Source organism: Desarmillaria tabescens, assembly GCF_030435595.1.
Source record: "Desarmillaria tabescens strain CCBAS 213 chromosome Unknown EV420scaffold_191, whole genome shotgun sequence".
In the NCBI taxonomy this organism is placed as follows: Eukaryota; Fungi; Basidiomycota; class Agaricomycetes; order Agaricales; family Physalacriaceae; genus Desarmillaria; species Desarmillaria tabescens.
In genome coordinates, this window is record NW_026848490.1 from 16,085 (window position 1) to 27,838 (window position 11,754).

An 11,754-nucleotide genomic window follows, 5' to 3' on the forward strand; every position below is an offset into this window, starting at 1 on the left:
TGTACCAGGGGGTGAAGACGGAGAGATTCCTATAGAAGTTCATATATTAACGTCGGGCGGCTTCTGTTATACCACACAACAAGCGGCTTACTTTAATACAGGCATTCAGCCAGATCATTGAATCATAATCATCCGAGGTAAGGGCTCCTGGAGCATTTGCTTTGGCTTGCGCGATCTCCTCACGTATCTTCGCTTGATCTTCTGGGTGGAGACTTAGCTCGTAGAGAAGCCAAGCCATGGCGTTCGCAGTCGTGTCGTGGCCGGCTAGGATAAATGTCCTGTTGAATTCAGTCAACGAATAGAAGTAGCGCAGAGTAAAGGCTGCTTACGCTAGCTGAGAGTCGATTTCTATATCGCTCATCTTCTTTTTCCCATCATCATTGAGATGAGACATCGCTGAGCCGACGTGAGCAAGACGTGCAATGACGAAAGCCATATCACATACCAAGAACATTAACGACATCCTTCTCAGCTGGATTGACATCACCGGCCACTTCTTTCAGCTGTTTCTCGAAAATGGGTCTAGATACTTTCATTGCGACGTTTTTAAAGAAGTTCAGTCGCATAATCTCTCGATTGGGTAGCCATTCGAGCGGCTTAAGCAGCCAACTGGGAAGTAGACGCCAAAGCGCTAGATACAGAAGCTCTAGGGATGTCGGCGAGCTCAGAGCTTCGCTACTGTTCGGAGGTGAGTGGACGAAATATATCACAAATAGAGTATGCACTGCGTACAAGATATTATTGACCGCCTTCATCAACTCAGTGTTTCCATCGCCCAGTGAGTTGAATTGATATCTGAAAGAGGCTAGATATCAAAGTGTTCATCAGTTTGTCGATTATGAGGTTGGCAAGACGAAATCATACTAATGCCAATGATATCTAGTGCAGCCTTGCCCGTCCATTCAAGCACATTGAGTACTTTGGCATCCCCAACACGCTCGCTAATCTTCTCTGTAAGCTAGGATATCAGGGTTAGCCAACGTCACGAATCCCCGTGCATCTACCGCACCTTCACTGCAGACGTCTGAAAGACAGTCAAAAAGAGTCGGAGTTGAGATGTCGCAAAGGCGGGACCGAGGATTTTCCGCTGGCGTCGGTGGATTTCACCTACAACTGCTATCAGCAGAAGATTCTCGTAAAGTCATTTATCATACCATCCACACTAACTAAGCCCTGTCCCATGAAAGCCTGTAGAGCATGGTAGGAGTCTTGTGTCTTTGGGAATCGGTATCCAGATGAATGAAAAATGTACTGCAATGCCTTGGGATCGGCGATGGACAAAATGTCTTGCTGCGTCAAACGTCAGAGTCGTTAATAAAAGCTAGCTTTAGATGGACAAGAGCGACCAACCCCGAAACAACCCTTGGTGTTGTATACAGCCCCGTATTCTTGACACCACTTCATTTCCATGTCGCCTACATGTTGGCGATTAAACAAGAGGTATTCATGACCTGATGGAAAGTCATTCAGAATACAATTTGGACGACGGAGCCAAGGCAAGCAAACCTAAGAGAAATGAAGGACTAGGAGGTCCACGAATCCTCTGTACCGAAGATTTGCGTGCCTTCGAGCGTAGAAACAACACAAAGGTAAGAAGAATTGCGACTGTAGGAAGGACGAAATAGTAGGAGGTCTGCTGCATGATGGACAACTTGAGTAATGTTCTGCATAAGACATCGTTATCAGCGGCCTTTTATATGCCAACCCAGTTGGGCCTGTCGTAAAGAAGTCCTCGAGTTCGGCAAAGGCGAAGTCGGCCAAGCGAGAACTTGCAGCAAAATGGTACGTTGAGTAATTGGATCCTGGTCACGGGAACTGCGGGATTCACCAACCTAATGCATTGCATAAGATGAACCCACGAGAGAATAGCCGATGAATAAGTTAGCTAGACAAAGGGCTTCTAACAAACGGTTCAACCAGGTAAGAAAAGCAGTCGCGGCTTCTTCCGACGCCGTGGCCCGTGGCTCGGAAAGAACCTGCGTAAGACGGGCGCAGTAATGGCACGTACATAACATAATCAACTCTGAGAATGTTCTTTTCCGCCAAAAGTGATCCTAGTTAGATAGCCTGCAATATCTTGCAACGTGAAGCGAGCCGCTCTCCGCGGCGATTTAAGCAGTGCCCCGTTGTAGCATATGATCAACAAAAACCCGGTATTTCTCTTTAGAAGTTCAGCCATACTGAATTTGGTATGAATTAGGGCCTACGCCGCATGAAAGAATATCGACATATGGAAAGAAAATCGCCTATAAATGCCCTTTTTCTGCATCTACAGAGTCTAGGATCTTTTAACATTCAAAGACCTAGCAATTTCATGGCTCGGGACCTCAGTAATCATCTGCGACTTAGGACAAGAGAGGTATTGACAGTGAGGCGATGTCCGAAGCTGAAATAGCTGTATGTCAGTCGGAGTCTTGAAGCAAAGCGAAGAGTGATTACCGGCTCATCCGAAAAAGAAGCGGTTCCTTCCCTGAACATTTGAGGCTTGTAATCTGTTGGCCGTATGATAGTTCCCGTCGAATTGTTCATATCGATGCCGATACCGACATGGGATCTCTTCATCTGGAACATCCTTAATGTTAAACAAAAGTTGGCATTGTAATGTGAGCGGGTAAGCTATCTTCATCTTCTGAATGAATGGCCAACGCGAGTGTCTTCGCAGCCCTGAGTTACTCATCATCGATGGATCCTCGTGTCTTCATTTCGTTAAGAAATGTACCCATCGCCCCCGAAGATGTTAATGAATTTGGAGCCGCCAACAGATGTCAACCTAGTTCTCAGTCCAAGCTGTTGAACATGACTGATGCGGGGCCGTCCTAGCGTTTGCCGAGTTAACGTCTGATATAGGAATAACGCGGGTCATCTCACCTCGACCGACTGATCTCAATGTTCCTTTAGCGCGGATGTCGATGCACAATGTACTGCCTCCGATTGGACGAAAATGAGACCCCCGAACGGAACAATATTGCCTTCATTATCAAGGCGAGGCAAGAGAGTTGCTTTCTGAAGCTTTTATGGACGGCCTTTTACCGTTGTCTCGGCTAGACGATCCTGCTGCTCTTCATCACCGATTCCTTCAGCGCCGACAGGATCTGAAGGCGATGGAAGAGATGCATCTACTCGAATGGACTTCAAAGACCAGCACTGAAGGGAATGACTATAATATCGGGTATTTAGTGGGAACGGTCCGTGTCATCAGAGCCGTACTAGCGCCGCGACGTTATAAAAGCGGAGGGTTACGTACCAGGTGTAAAGCGATAAAGGACGATAGAGAAGTCATAATTGGAGGGAGCCCAATGAACTAGAGGGAGCTGCTGTCGAAACGGATGCCCTTGATAACCTCGATAGAGTTTTTCGTCGCTCGAAGTTGGTGATTGTAAAAGAAGGCATTTATAACTGCAGGGTAACATGTATGCACCACCTCAACTAGAAAGTAAGTGGGCTCTCGCCAGGTCGGTTTGAACCGACAGCTAATACTAACGCTCGCGTCCCCTGTGGCACTCCCATCTTCAGAACAGTCGTGTCTGGTTTATGTCCAACAAAGTCTGAATAAGATGCCAGACGCGGCACGACATCCCGAGAGGAGGGAAGGGGACGCGTTATGATTCCGAAATGGACAAATAAGGTGCGCTGTAGCGACAACTGCGACTACCGCGCAGTCATACTGTTAAGGCAGGCTGAAACGACAATAAGAAAGGTCCTATTTGTATCAAACAGGGGCGTCAGTCGACACGTTGTTCTACAGTCAATGTTGTACCGGCCTTTTAAGTCGCCGTGAGGAGAATACAGCCTATAGGTTATATTGTTCTAGGCGTTCCTGCATGAAACGTTACGACCTGGCGCTTAAGCGCAGGTTGTAGGGCAGGACCTTTACTCACGCAGATGGATTCGAGCAGTGCCGACGAGATTAGAAGCTTAACGAGCTCCTTAAGGTAAATGAAGCCCGTACAACGAACTGTTCTCTGCAGAAACTGACAGTCAATTTCTGCCCAGATCTTACAGCGTAATCATCCAAGCCAAATATTAACTTACCGGATTCTACAGCACCACAGTCCTGAGCCGTCACAGCACAATCGCATCCGCCCCCGGGAAGTCCGCATGGCCAGCAGAGTGCATACCAGCGCTAGCTCATCTACTGCGATTGGAGAAAGATGTTTCGTGACCCGGGATATCTTACATTCATCGGGAAGCAGTGCCAAAAGGCGTTGATAAACCAAGGAGGAGCAACTACTGAAAGTAGTCCATTGTTACGATTCGATGCAGCCTGCACATTGTCCAGAAGACAGGATACGAAGAATATTTACTGGAGAACGTCTTCGTTAAGCGCTATATAGTAGCTCCTTCGAGTCTCGCCACATACCCTAATGTCGCTATGTATCACTGCAATCTTCTACAACTCTGTCGCCCATTGAGCACGAATCAGTACTATTCCTCTAGTTGTCGCAGTCGAAACGGGAGCGCTCAGTGCGATAACTCCGTCGTTCATTATGCAAGGAGAGGAATCATGGGAAGAAGAATCGGCACCGTAGCAGTACTAGTAGTAGAGGCCAACACTACGCGGCCGTGGGAAGGCGATTAGTAACACGCACGACCACGTGCGGCGCCAACGCGATGACGCCACAGCCACTCGAAAGTTAACCACCACCACCAAACAGGTTCAACCGGCTAATTTCGCTTAATCTTTCGCATTTGCATTCAAAGCAAAGCGACCAAAAAATTGAATAGTCAGATCTTGGTATCTCCTTCCTGTCTGTTGCTGTTTACTGCTGTTTTAACCATTTTCGCTTATCAGAGATCAAATGACCTCTTTACTAGGTCTGCTGTTGCTAATATAGCTCTCTAACACTGACAAGTGGCTGTGAACCTTCTCTATTAGACTTTGGCATATTTGAGCCTGATCTGTACCATCAGACTTCGTGGATCTTCTCATCGGCGTCTAGCACTGTATCTGTCTCATCGTACAAGCCATGCGAGAGGTCAATTACTATGATCATTAACGACGTAAGCCTTTCCCCCTGAAACAGCTTTTTGATTAGGCCATCTTTCTTCTTGCAAAGCTGTCTCAGGAGTTCGAAATCTCATTGGCCCGGACTTCACGCTCGGAATTTTGGTCCTTCAAGTTACCTTTCATAGAAAGCGTCTTCATTCCCTGTGTGTCCCGCTCCCGCAAGCAAGAGCCGGAAGCGATTTTTTACTGTAATGTTTCACCTTCATGCTGTCAACTGGGATACGGTTTCTCTCTATTTTGCCGGAAGATTGCTGTCCTTAAAGAAATATGACTTGGAGTATTCTACTTGTCTTGGTCAGTTGTTTTGCTGTTCTTACCGTATAAAAATGAGGACGCAATGTCTCGATACCATACTAACCGACACCTACTCCCTCTGAAATAATCAACCTTCTCACTTGCTCCCCACACAGATAAAATGGCTGACAACCAACGAAGAGGCGCGCAGCTATATTCTCCGTTTTTTTTTGTCTTGTGATTCATCTGATATTGTTTGTCCTCCGCAGACTATCGAACAGAGTTGAACAATCTTTCTATCCAAGCTGGATTTCAGCTTGAGTTCCAGGATGTGTTTGAAGGACCTCAGCATAATGGAACATGGACCTCGACTGCTCTCAGTACGAACAATCCGTATACTGTTATGGAACGCGTGCTGACACCTTGTCTTGGTTAGTTGATGGCATCGCCAGTGGTCAAGGAAGTGCCAGAAGCGTTCGCGCAGCTAGGGAAGAGGCTTCTCGCCAGACTCTGGCCCTCTTGGGCCGCACGTAATTCACCCCATAGCTGTGGAATTGTGGGATGCATCGACTTAATGAGCATTCATAACACGGACTGAAAGTTATCTTCAACTTAATTATCTACCATCCGTGTATCTCACTTGTTTCCCTTTTTCATTACTATACATCTTCGGTGACTGTTGACAATGCCGCAGCCCTCTGTCATGTCTTTATCGTGCCGAGATCACAAGTGCGATTAGAAGTCATTAAATATCAACCAATTATAATTGTACGTTGTCGCTGCCGGTGCGTAAGGTTGCAGGAAACAAGCCTCCGAGGCACTGCAAGAGAAAGAGAAATAACCTATATTCGCAGGAAGTAAACGTTACAATGTCATTTAACCGATCCACGTCTAAGAAATTTATCATCTATTTCATTAAATAATTATCGAGATGTTCTCTAGGCCAGACCTGGGAGACTCTCACATGCTTACACGGACTTTCCAACAAGCAGGGCTGGTTCAGTCTCCTTGCAATGGCTTAGATCGACTGCATAATATACATAATGCGTAAGAATGAGTCAAATCGTTTACAACAGATGACGCCTAGTAGAAACTATTCGGGTAACGCAAAGTTCATCGAACACAGAATGGTGTCGAAGTGGGTAAATATACGAAGGAATTCAGGAATCGGACTTGAATCGGACTCTCGCTTAATATCTCGTTACTGACAATGTCTTGGGTGTCATGGACGCCTATACCGAGGAATGCCTGCATATTATCTCCGGTGTGTTCAGAATTCTTTGGAAAGGTGTCCAGACTTTATGCTGCATTGATCAACCGAAAGAGGGATTTATTCCACAAAGATTATCACAGAAGCTGAGCTACTTGCACCTGTGCTATACCAGGATGAAAAATTCAACCCTCCGATTTCTTGGCAGTCCTGCCAGTGCAGTTGCAGTGCAGACTTCTGACTCGTTCTGAGTATGATTGTCCACTAATGAAAACGGAAGATCTGGAGTTATTGAGATATAATCAACTTGTTCAGAGGTAGATGTGTTTGAACTACATCACCGAGGTACAAACATTGGGCAGGCAGTGCTCAGGCTTGTTGAACAATTGTTGAAACAATCATTCGCTTCGTCAACATTTTGTCGGTGCCGTGAACGGTCCGGTTCGGGCCGATGGGTAGCAAAAAAAAAAAGCTTCCTCAACTGACCATCCAGTACCCCCCGTTTCCGCCATAAACATTTCGACAAGATGCCAACTCTTCTCTCTTTTAGATGTACTGTCCTAATTTACTCAGATGAAGGCCGCACATTCAACTCCAAAACACCACTATTGCCGCACCATATGTACAGTGCCACCACGTTCTGGCGCCGTTAAAGATCTACAATCGATGTGTCCCTTGTGGGAAGTTCAGTGAGTATTCTTATCATCCGAACATGAAAAGTCAAAAGATCTGATACTAATGCAGCAAGATACTCACTGCATGTTTGATAACATTCTAAATATATCTGCTTGCATCTCTTCTGGATGCATGTGCTCTGCTTGATTCGTTGAACTTACAGTCCCCGAACGCTATATCGCACATATCTCTCAAAATCATGAGTTCTATCGCCTTCTTTCTGTTCAGAACACTGAGGACACCAGTTTCATAGGAATCTCGAGTGATATCGCTGAGTCACAGACATCACAGATGAAGCTTAGGCCGTGGCTAGCTACGCTATATAAGAGTGAACTAAGCGAGCTCAAGTCTTGCCGAGAATCCAATACGATGTCGGACGAAGAATACGTCAACCCTCTTGGGCCTTTCCTGAATGAATCCCTCCTTGGAACTTTTTGTCATGGTTTGTAACTGCGTCAATGTGTGTGTGCAATGTATCTAATTTAAAAACGTCGCAGGCATCTATACATGCACCCTAGCAGTCACTCTATGGTCAATAGGTATGCTAGGTCTTCAGTGATTATCTCCGAATGCCTGCACGATCTAAATATCTATAGCATCCAACAAAGGGAGACAAACGAAAGCAAGGAATACTATGATTCTCATCATCATTATCTTGTATATCTCGACCACAATTTATGTGGCTGTCACCTGGAACTTCACACAATACACCTTCGTCAAGAACGGGGAGACAGTTGCCACTGCGATTCAAGCAACGATAAGCAGCTCGTCGTCGTGGCTTATATTGCATTGGTCAGCTGGAATTACGTCCGGGATCAATACCACTATTGCCGACGCCATCATGGTCTGTCGTGACTTCTGTTTTTTTTTTGAAGAGGACTGAAAATTCAATCAGATCTGGCGCTGCTGGGTTATTTGGGGTGGTCGCTATGAGACCATCGTCTGACCGACACTGCTACTGTTTTCTCAAAATGGTATGGCTCTCGGCCTTCTTGTCCTCATGGAATTAACCATAGCAGTTTTTGGCTGGATGGCCCTATTGGACGATGTCTATGGTTCCATATCAGATGATCCATTGAAAGCGGCTATGCAAGAGACCAAATGGATCACCATGTACCTTTCGTTCTCTTTGGGAACTACGCTGTTTTGTACTATTCTCATCATCTACCGAATCATAAAAGTTGGGAGATCTTCGAACAGCATCGGTGCCTACCGCGGCGTCATCGAAATTCTCGTTGAGTCGGCTTCGCTCTATGCCGTCTCTCTAATATTGTGGATGGCTTTTTTGCTCCACAACTATGAGGCGAGTGTTTACCCGGAAGCCATATACGTCTCTATCACAGTTCGCCCATCTTTTCCTGCGGTAGCTCAAGTACTGACTCTTCTTTTGAAGGGAATCGCACCTACTCTTATCGTCGGACGTATCGCGTCGGGACAAGCACGTCCTGATGATAGCTGGAAATCGAGTAATGTCTCTACTTTGCAATTCGGTCATTCCGTTTCTCAATTAGAAGGTATCCCCGCTGCGGAGGGCACGTTGGATAACTTCTATGAGAACAAACTCAAGGACGATGGAGTGGAAAGGGATGAAAGTCCGGATCGTGACAACGCTTTCAGAAGTGGCAGAGGTGCTACTATTGATCTAGAAAGAAATTGACAGGAAGAACCGGCGGTCGTCTGAAGCCTTTCACTTGCCTTTCCCATGATATTCGTCCGTATCTTTCCACGTGGTTCCCTGTATGTATGCTATTAGAGTAAAGCCCGTCGCCGAAATAACCCTCCGTGATAGATAGCTATAGGGTCATCGTAATTTATGTAAAATTGTTCGAATTGTCTGTGATGTGTGCTCCTAGGACCTCATCGAAGTAGCCGGCGAGAGCTGGCGCACCTGTTTTTCCAAGTACCCTTCTAAACGCACGAAGAAAAATGTGGGGCAAAAAACCTGCACGCTGCAAGGTATGTCCGCAACATGAAGATAGTTTTGCAGTGTAACAGAGAAAGAAACGTTAGTCCTGACGACCTAGAGAGTCACATCGAGTAAGGGTACTCTAAGAGATGTCGCATAACTGGAAAGTAAGCTCTTTGTGTACGAAAATAAGATTCAAGTGTGCGGGCCAGTACTAGCGGCGACCTAGAGAGTGATATCGGGTAGAAATAAGAGGACAGCACGACTTCTCCGGTGTTCCAGCAGTAGGAGAAAGCGAAAATACCAAATGATGAGTCTTCATATTTGTTGGAAAACGGGGTATCGGTTCGTTCCCAGTGTCACATGCACGGTAGCAAGCCAATAGTATTGCACTTGGCTGAGCTCTGCAAACGCATGAGGATCTACGCTTAAGTACCTACTTTTATACTAAATGTACTTTTACTAGAATGTTCCACGCTTTTCCTACGACTTCTACCTTAATAAGCATCCTCGGCATGATGCCGGATTGCCAAATCCATCAGCGAATCGAACAAAAATATATACGGCCGTATAAGCCCGTGGCAAGGCTCGAAATGCATGGCAATGTCCGAAATAATTGCATCAGCCTTATATGCCCATATGAAGCGTGGAAAAATGATAATTCTACACATATCCTTATGAGCATTTCCGATATCAGTAATGCATGTCAGGCTTCGAAAGGTATTAGTACAATTACTTGATGCCATGGGCAAATATAACCCAAGCACCATCTTAGAGCGGGCCCGTAGCAGCTAGTAGTTTGTGGGTGGCTGGGGGCATGTATAATTTGTAGTTTCACTCTTCGAGACTTAGAGAGACTTGAAATAGTATATTTATTATTACGGTGAACATAATACAACACTACGGTTTACACAAGTGACCTCAAATTTATACTGTATGATCTCCCTCCTGCTCCTCCCTCTTCGCTGCCAATCGCTTCCCAGAGTTACTGTTAGGAGGGGACCTAGATAGTTCAATCTTTTCAGCCTTGAAAACATCACTAGGAAAAAGAATGTCACCTCAAATTGTTGGCATCGGACCTGCTCATCCTTGGCACTCCGGACACTATTAAAGAGCGACATCACATGGGGAAGGGCACAACTCATCGGCTTGAATAACCCCCTAAGATGTTATGGAGCGAATCCCAAGGAGAGAACCATTATCAAACTCACCAATGCTTGACTTGAGTGCCCTTCAACACGACCACTTCCTCCTCCAACTCTGCAATACGTCTCTTCAAAAGACCACTAGTTGAACTTGATGCATTGATAGATGAGAGGATCCAAGCAGGCTGGAAATCTGCGATTCTTGGAGAGGTGGTGGCGTTGCTTGAGAGCTGCGACTTCGGACTGTATTTATATTGAAAGAAATTATGTTGGAGTTCCGAGCTCGGAAGAAGACGTCCGTGTCGGAGAAGAATAGGCCTAGAGGAGATAGGTCTTGTAGATCTGGCTCTGGCCCGATAGGCCTCCACGACGAGAAGGAAAATGAGTAAGTAGCAGTGAGTTAAAACTCAGAACGAACCGCGAGCTATCACGTGGTACATCCGAACACAACGACACGATCGCAAGATCTCCGACTCGGAATCAACTAATTGGGCATCGTTTTTCATGCCATGCACCCCGTCTCACTTCTCGTAATTTTCTTAGTGTCTGATGTTCTTTTTCCTTTCTCCCGTCTCCCGCTGATTCTGGCTGAACAGTGAAAATTCAGTAGAGCATCCGAAGGATCGTGACTTTCAATTCACAAGAACCGCTGTGAAGCCAATATTCGACTACAGGGTTAAATAAAGCTAGGCCATCCTCCACACACAAAACGGGAAACGATGGACCAGACCATGAAGACCATGATGGCGAGAGGCTTTCCATAGAAGGTGCCGATTCTGCAGTGGATCTGTAGAGTCAAATGACCTCGAGCTCGACATCAATGATATGGGGTTTGCTGACCTGTAATACATTTATGTCATCGTTTTAGACACCTAGGAATTAAATTCAATTCTTACTACCATTTTTCAATCAGTTTTGAACCAGTCTGTGCAAGCCCGGCTACATTTTATTGTGCTTATGGTAGTGATACATGAGCTGAAAATAATTTTATGCAATCTCAGAGAGCAAGTAATTATTACGTGGGTTTATAATAGCCTATGAAAAGGGCACAACATTACGCCTTGGTTATATGGGCCTGTGAGGCCTTGACGAGGCGGATAAGAATTCCGCCGGACCGTGGTCGCCGCAACCCCCGGCAATTTTTTTCCCAATCTGCTGATGTCCCAACAATATTCTTAGAGTGTCTTCTCCTTGGACATCCCTTGGGGACAGGCGCGCCAAATGATGGATGGGGAAGGGATATTCTCGGGCCGCTACTACCGCGACAACCGATAACTCGGTAACTTATGTAACCGGTCATACGCTTTTCCCAGGTCCCATTGAGTACGTGTCTTCTCTTGCTTTCCACCATCACTTTGCGTTTCCGCATGCTCACTGATACGTTCTGTAATCCTTGGTCTCGTGCTATGCAGTGTATTCACTCTATTAATCTCTCTACTCTAACGGATCAGGCCGAAAAACAAACACGAGAACACTTAGCGTAATACCCCCGTGGTAGAATCAGACAAATTCCGTAGCTGAAATCGGACACCGAAAGAAGTTCTTGGTACACCGAGAGTATATTTTCTATTCATTT

At 45.9% G+C, this 11,754-nt stretch overlaps 3 protein-coding genes across 3 annotated transcripts; 2 read left to right on the forward strand and 1 right to left on the reverse strand.

Annotated features, from left to right (window-relative positions):
• Positions 1 to 7,496: 7,496 nt before the first annotated feature.
• On the forward strand, positions 7,497 to 8,073 carry EV420DRAFT_1654060 (uncharacterized protein; the record flags this gene model as incomplete). Its single annotated transcript, XM_060478784.1, has 4 exons — positions 7,497 to 7,569; positions 7,625 to 7,666; positions 7,724 to 7,971; positions 8,023 to 8,073. The coding sequence occupies 4 exons, from the start codon at positions 7,497 to 7,499 to the stop codon at positions 8,071 to 8,073; spliced, it is 414 nt and encodes a 137-aa protein (XP_060321707.1).
• Positions 8,074 to 8,235: 162 nt separating this feature from the next.
• On the forward strand, positions 8,236 to 8,586 carry EV420DRAFT_1248273 (uncharacterized protein; the record flags this gene model as incomplete). The annotated part of the gene is made up of 2 exons (XM_060466708.1): positions 8,236 to 8,469; positions 8,521 to 8,586. Coding segments are annotated over 2 exons (300 nt in total), but the record flags the coding sequence as incomplete, so codon positions are not given.
• Positions 8,587 to 9,960: 1,374 nt separating this feature from the next.
• On the reverse strand, positions 9,961 to 10,920 carry EV420DRAFT_1488699 (uncharacterized protein; the record flags this gene model as incomplete). The annotated part of the gene is made up of 5 exons (XM_060470645.1): positions 9,961 to 10,059; positions 10,113 to 10,137; positions 10,245 to 10,408; positions 10,704 to 10,766; positions 10,885 to 10,920. 5 exons carry the CDS (start codon positions 10,918 to 10,920, stop codon positions 9,961 to 9,963), a joined length of 387 nt encoding a protein of 128 aa, XP_060321709.1.
• Positions 10,921 to 11,754: the final 834 nt, after the last annotated feature.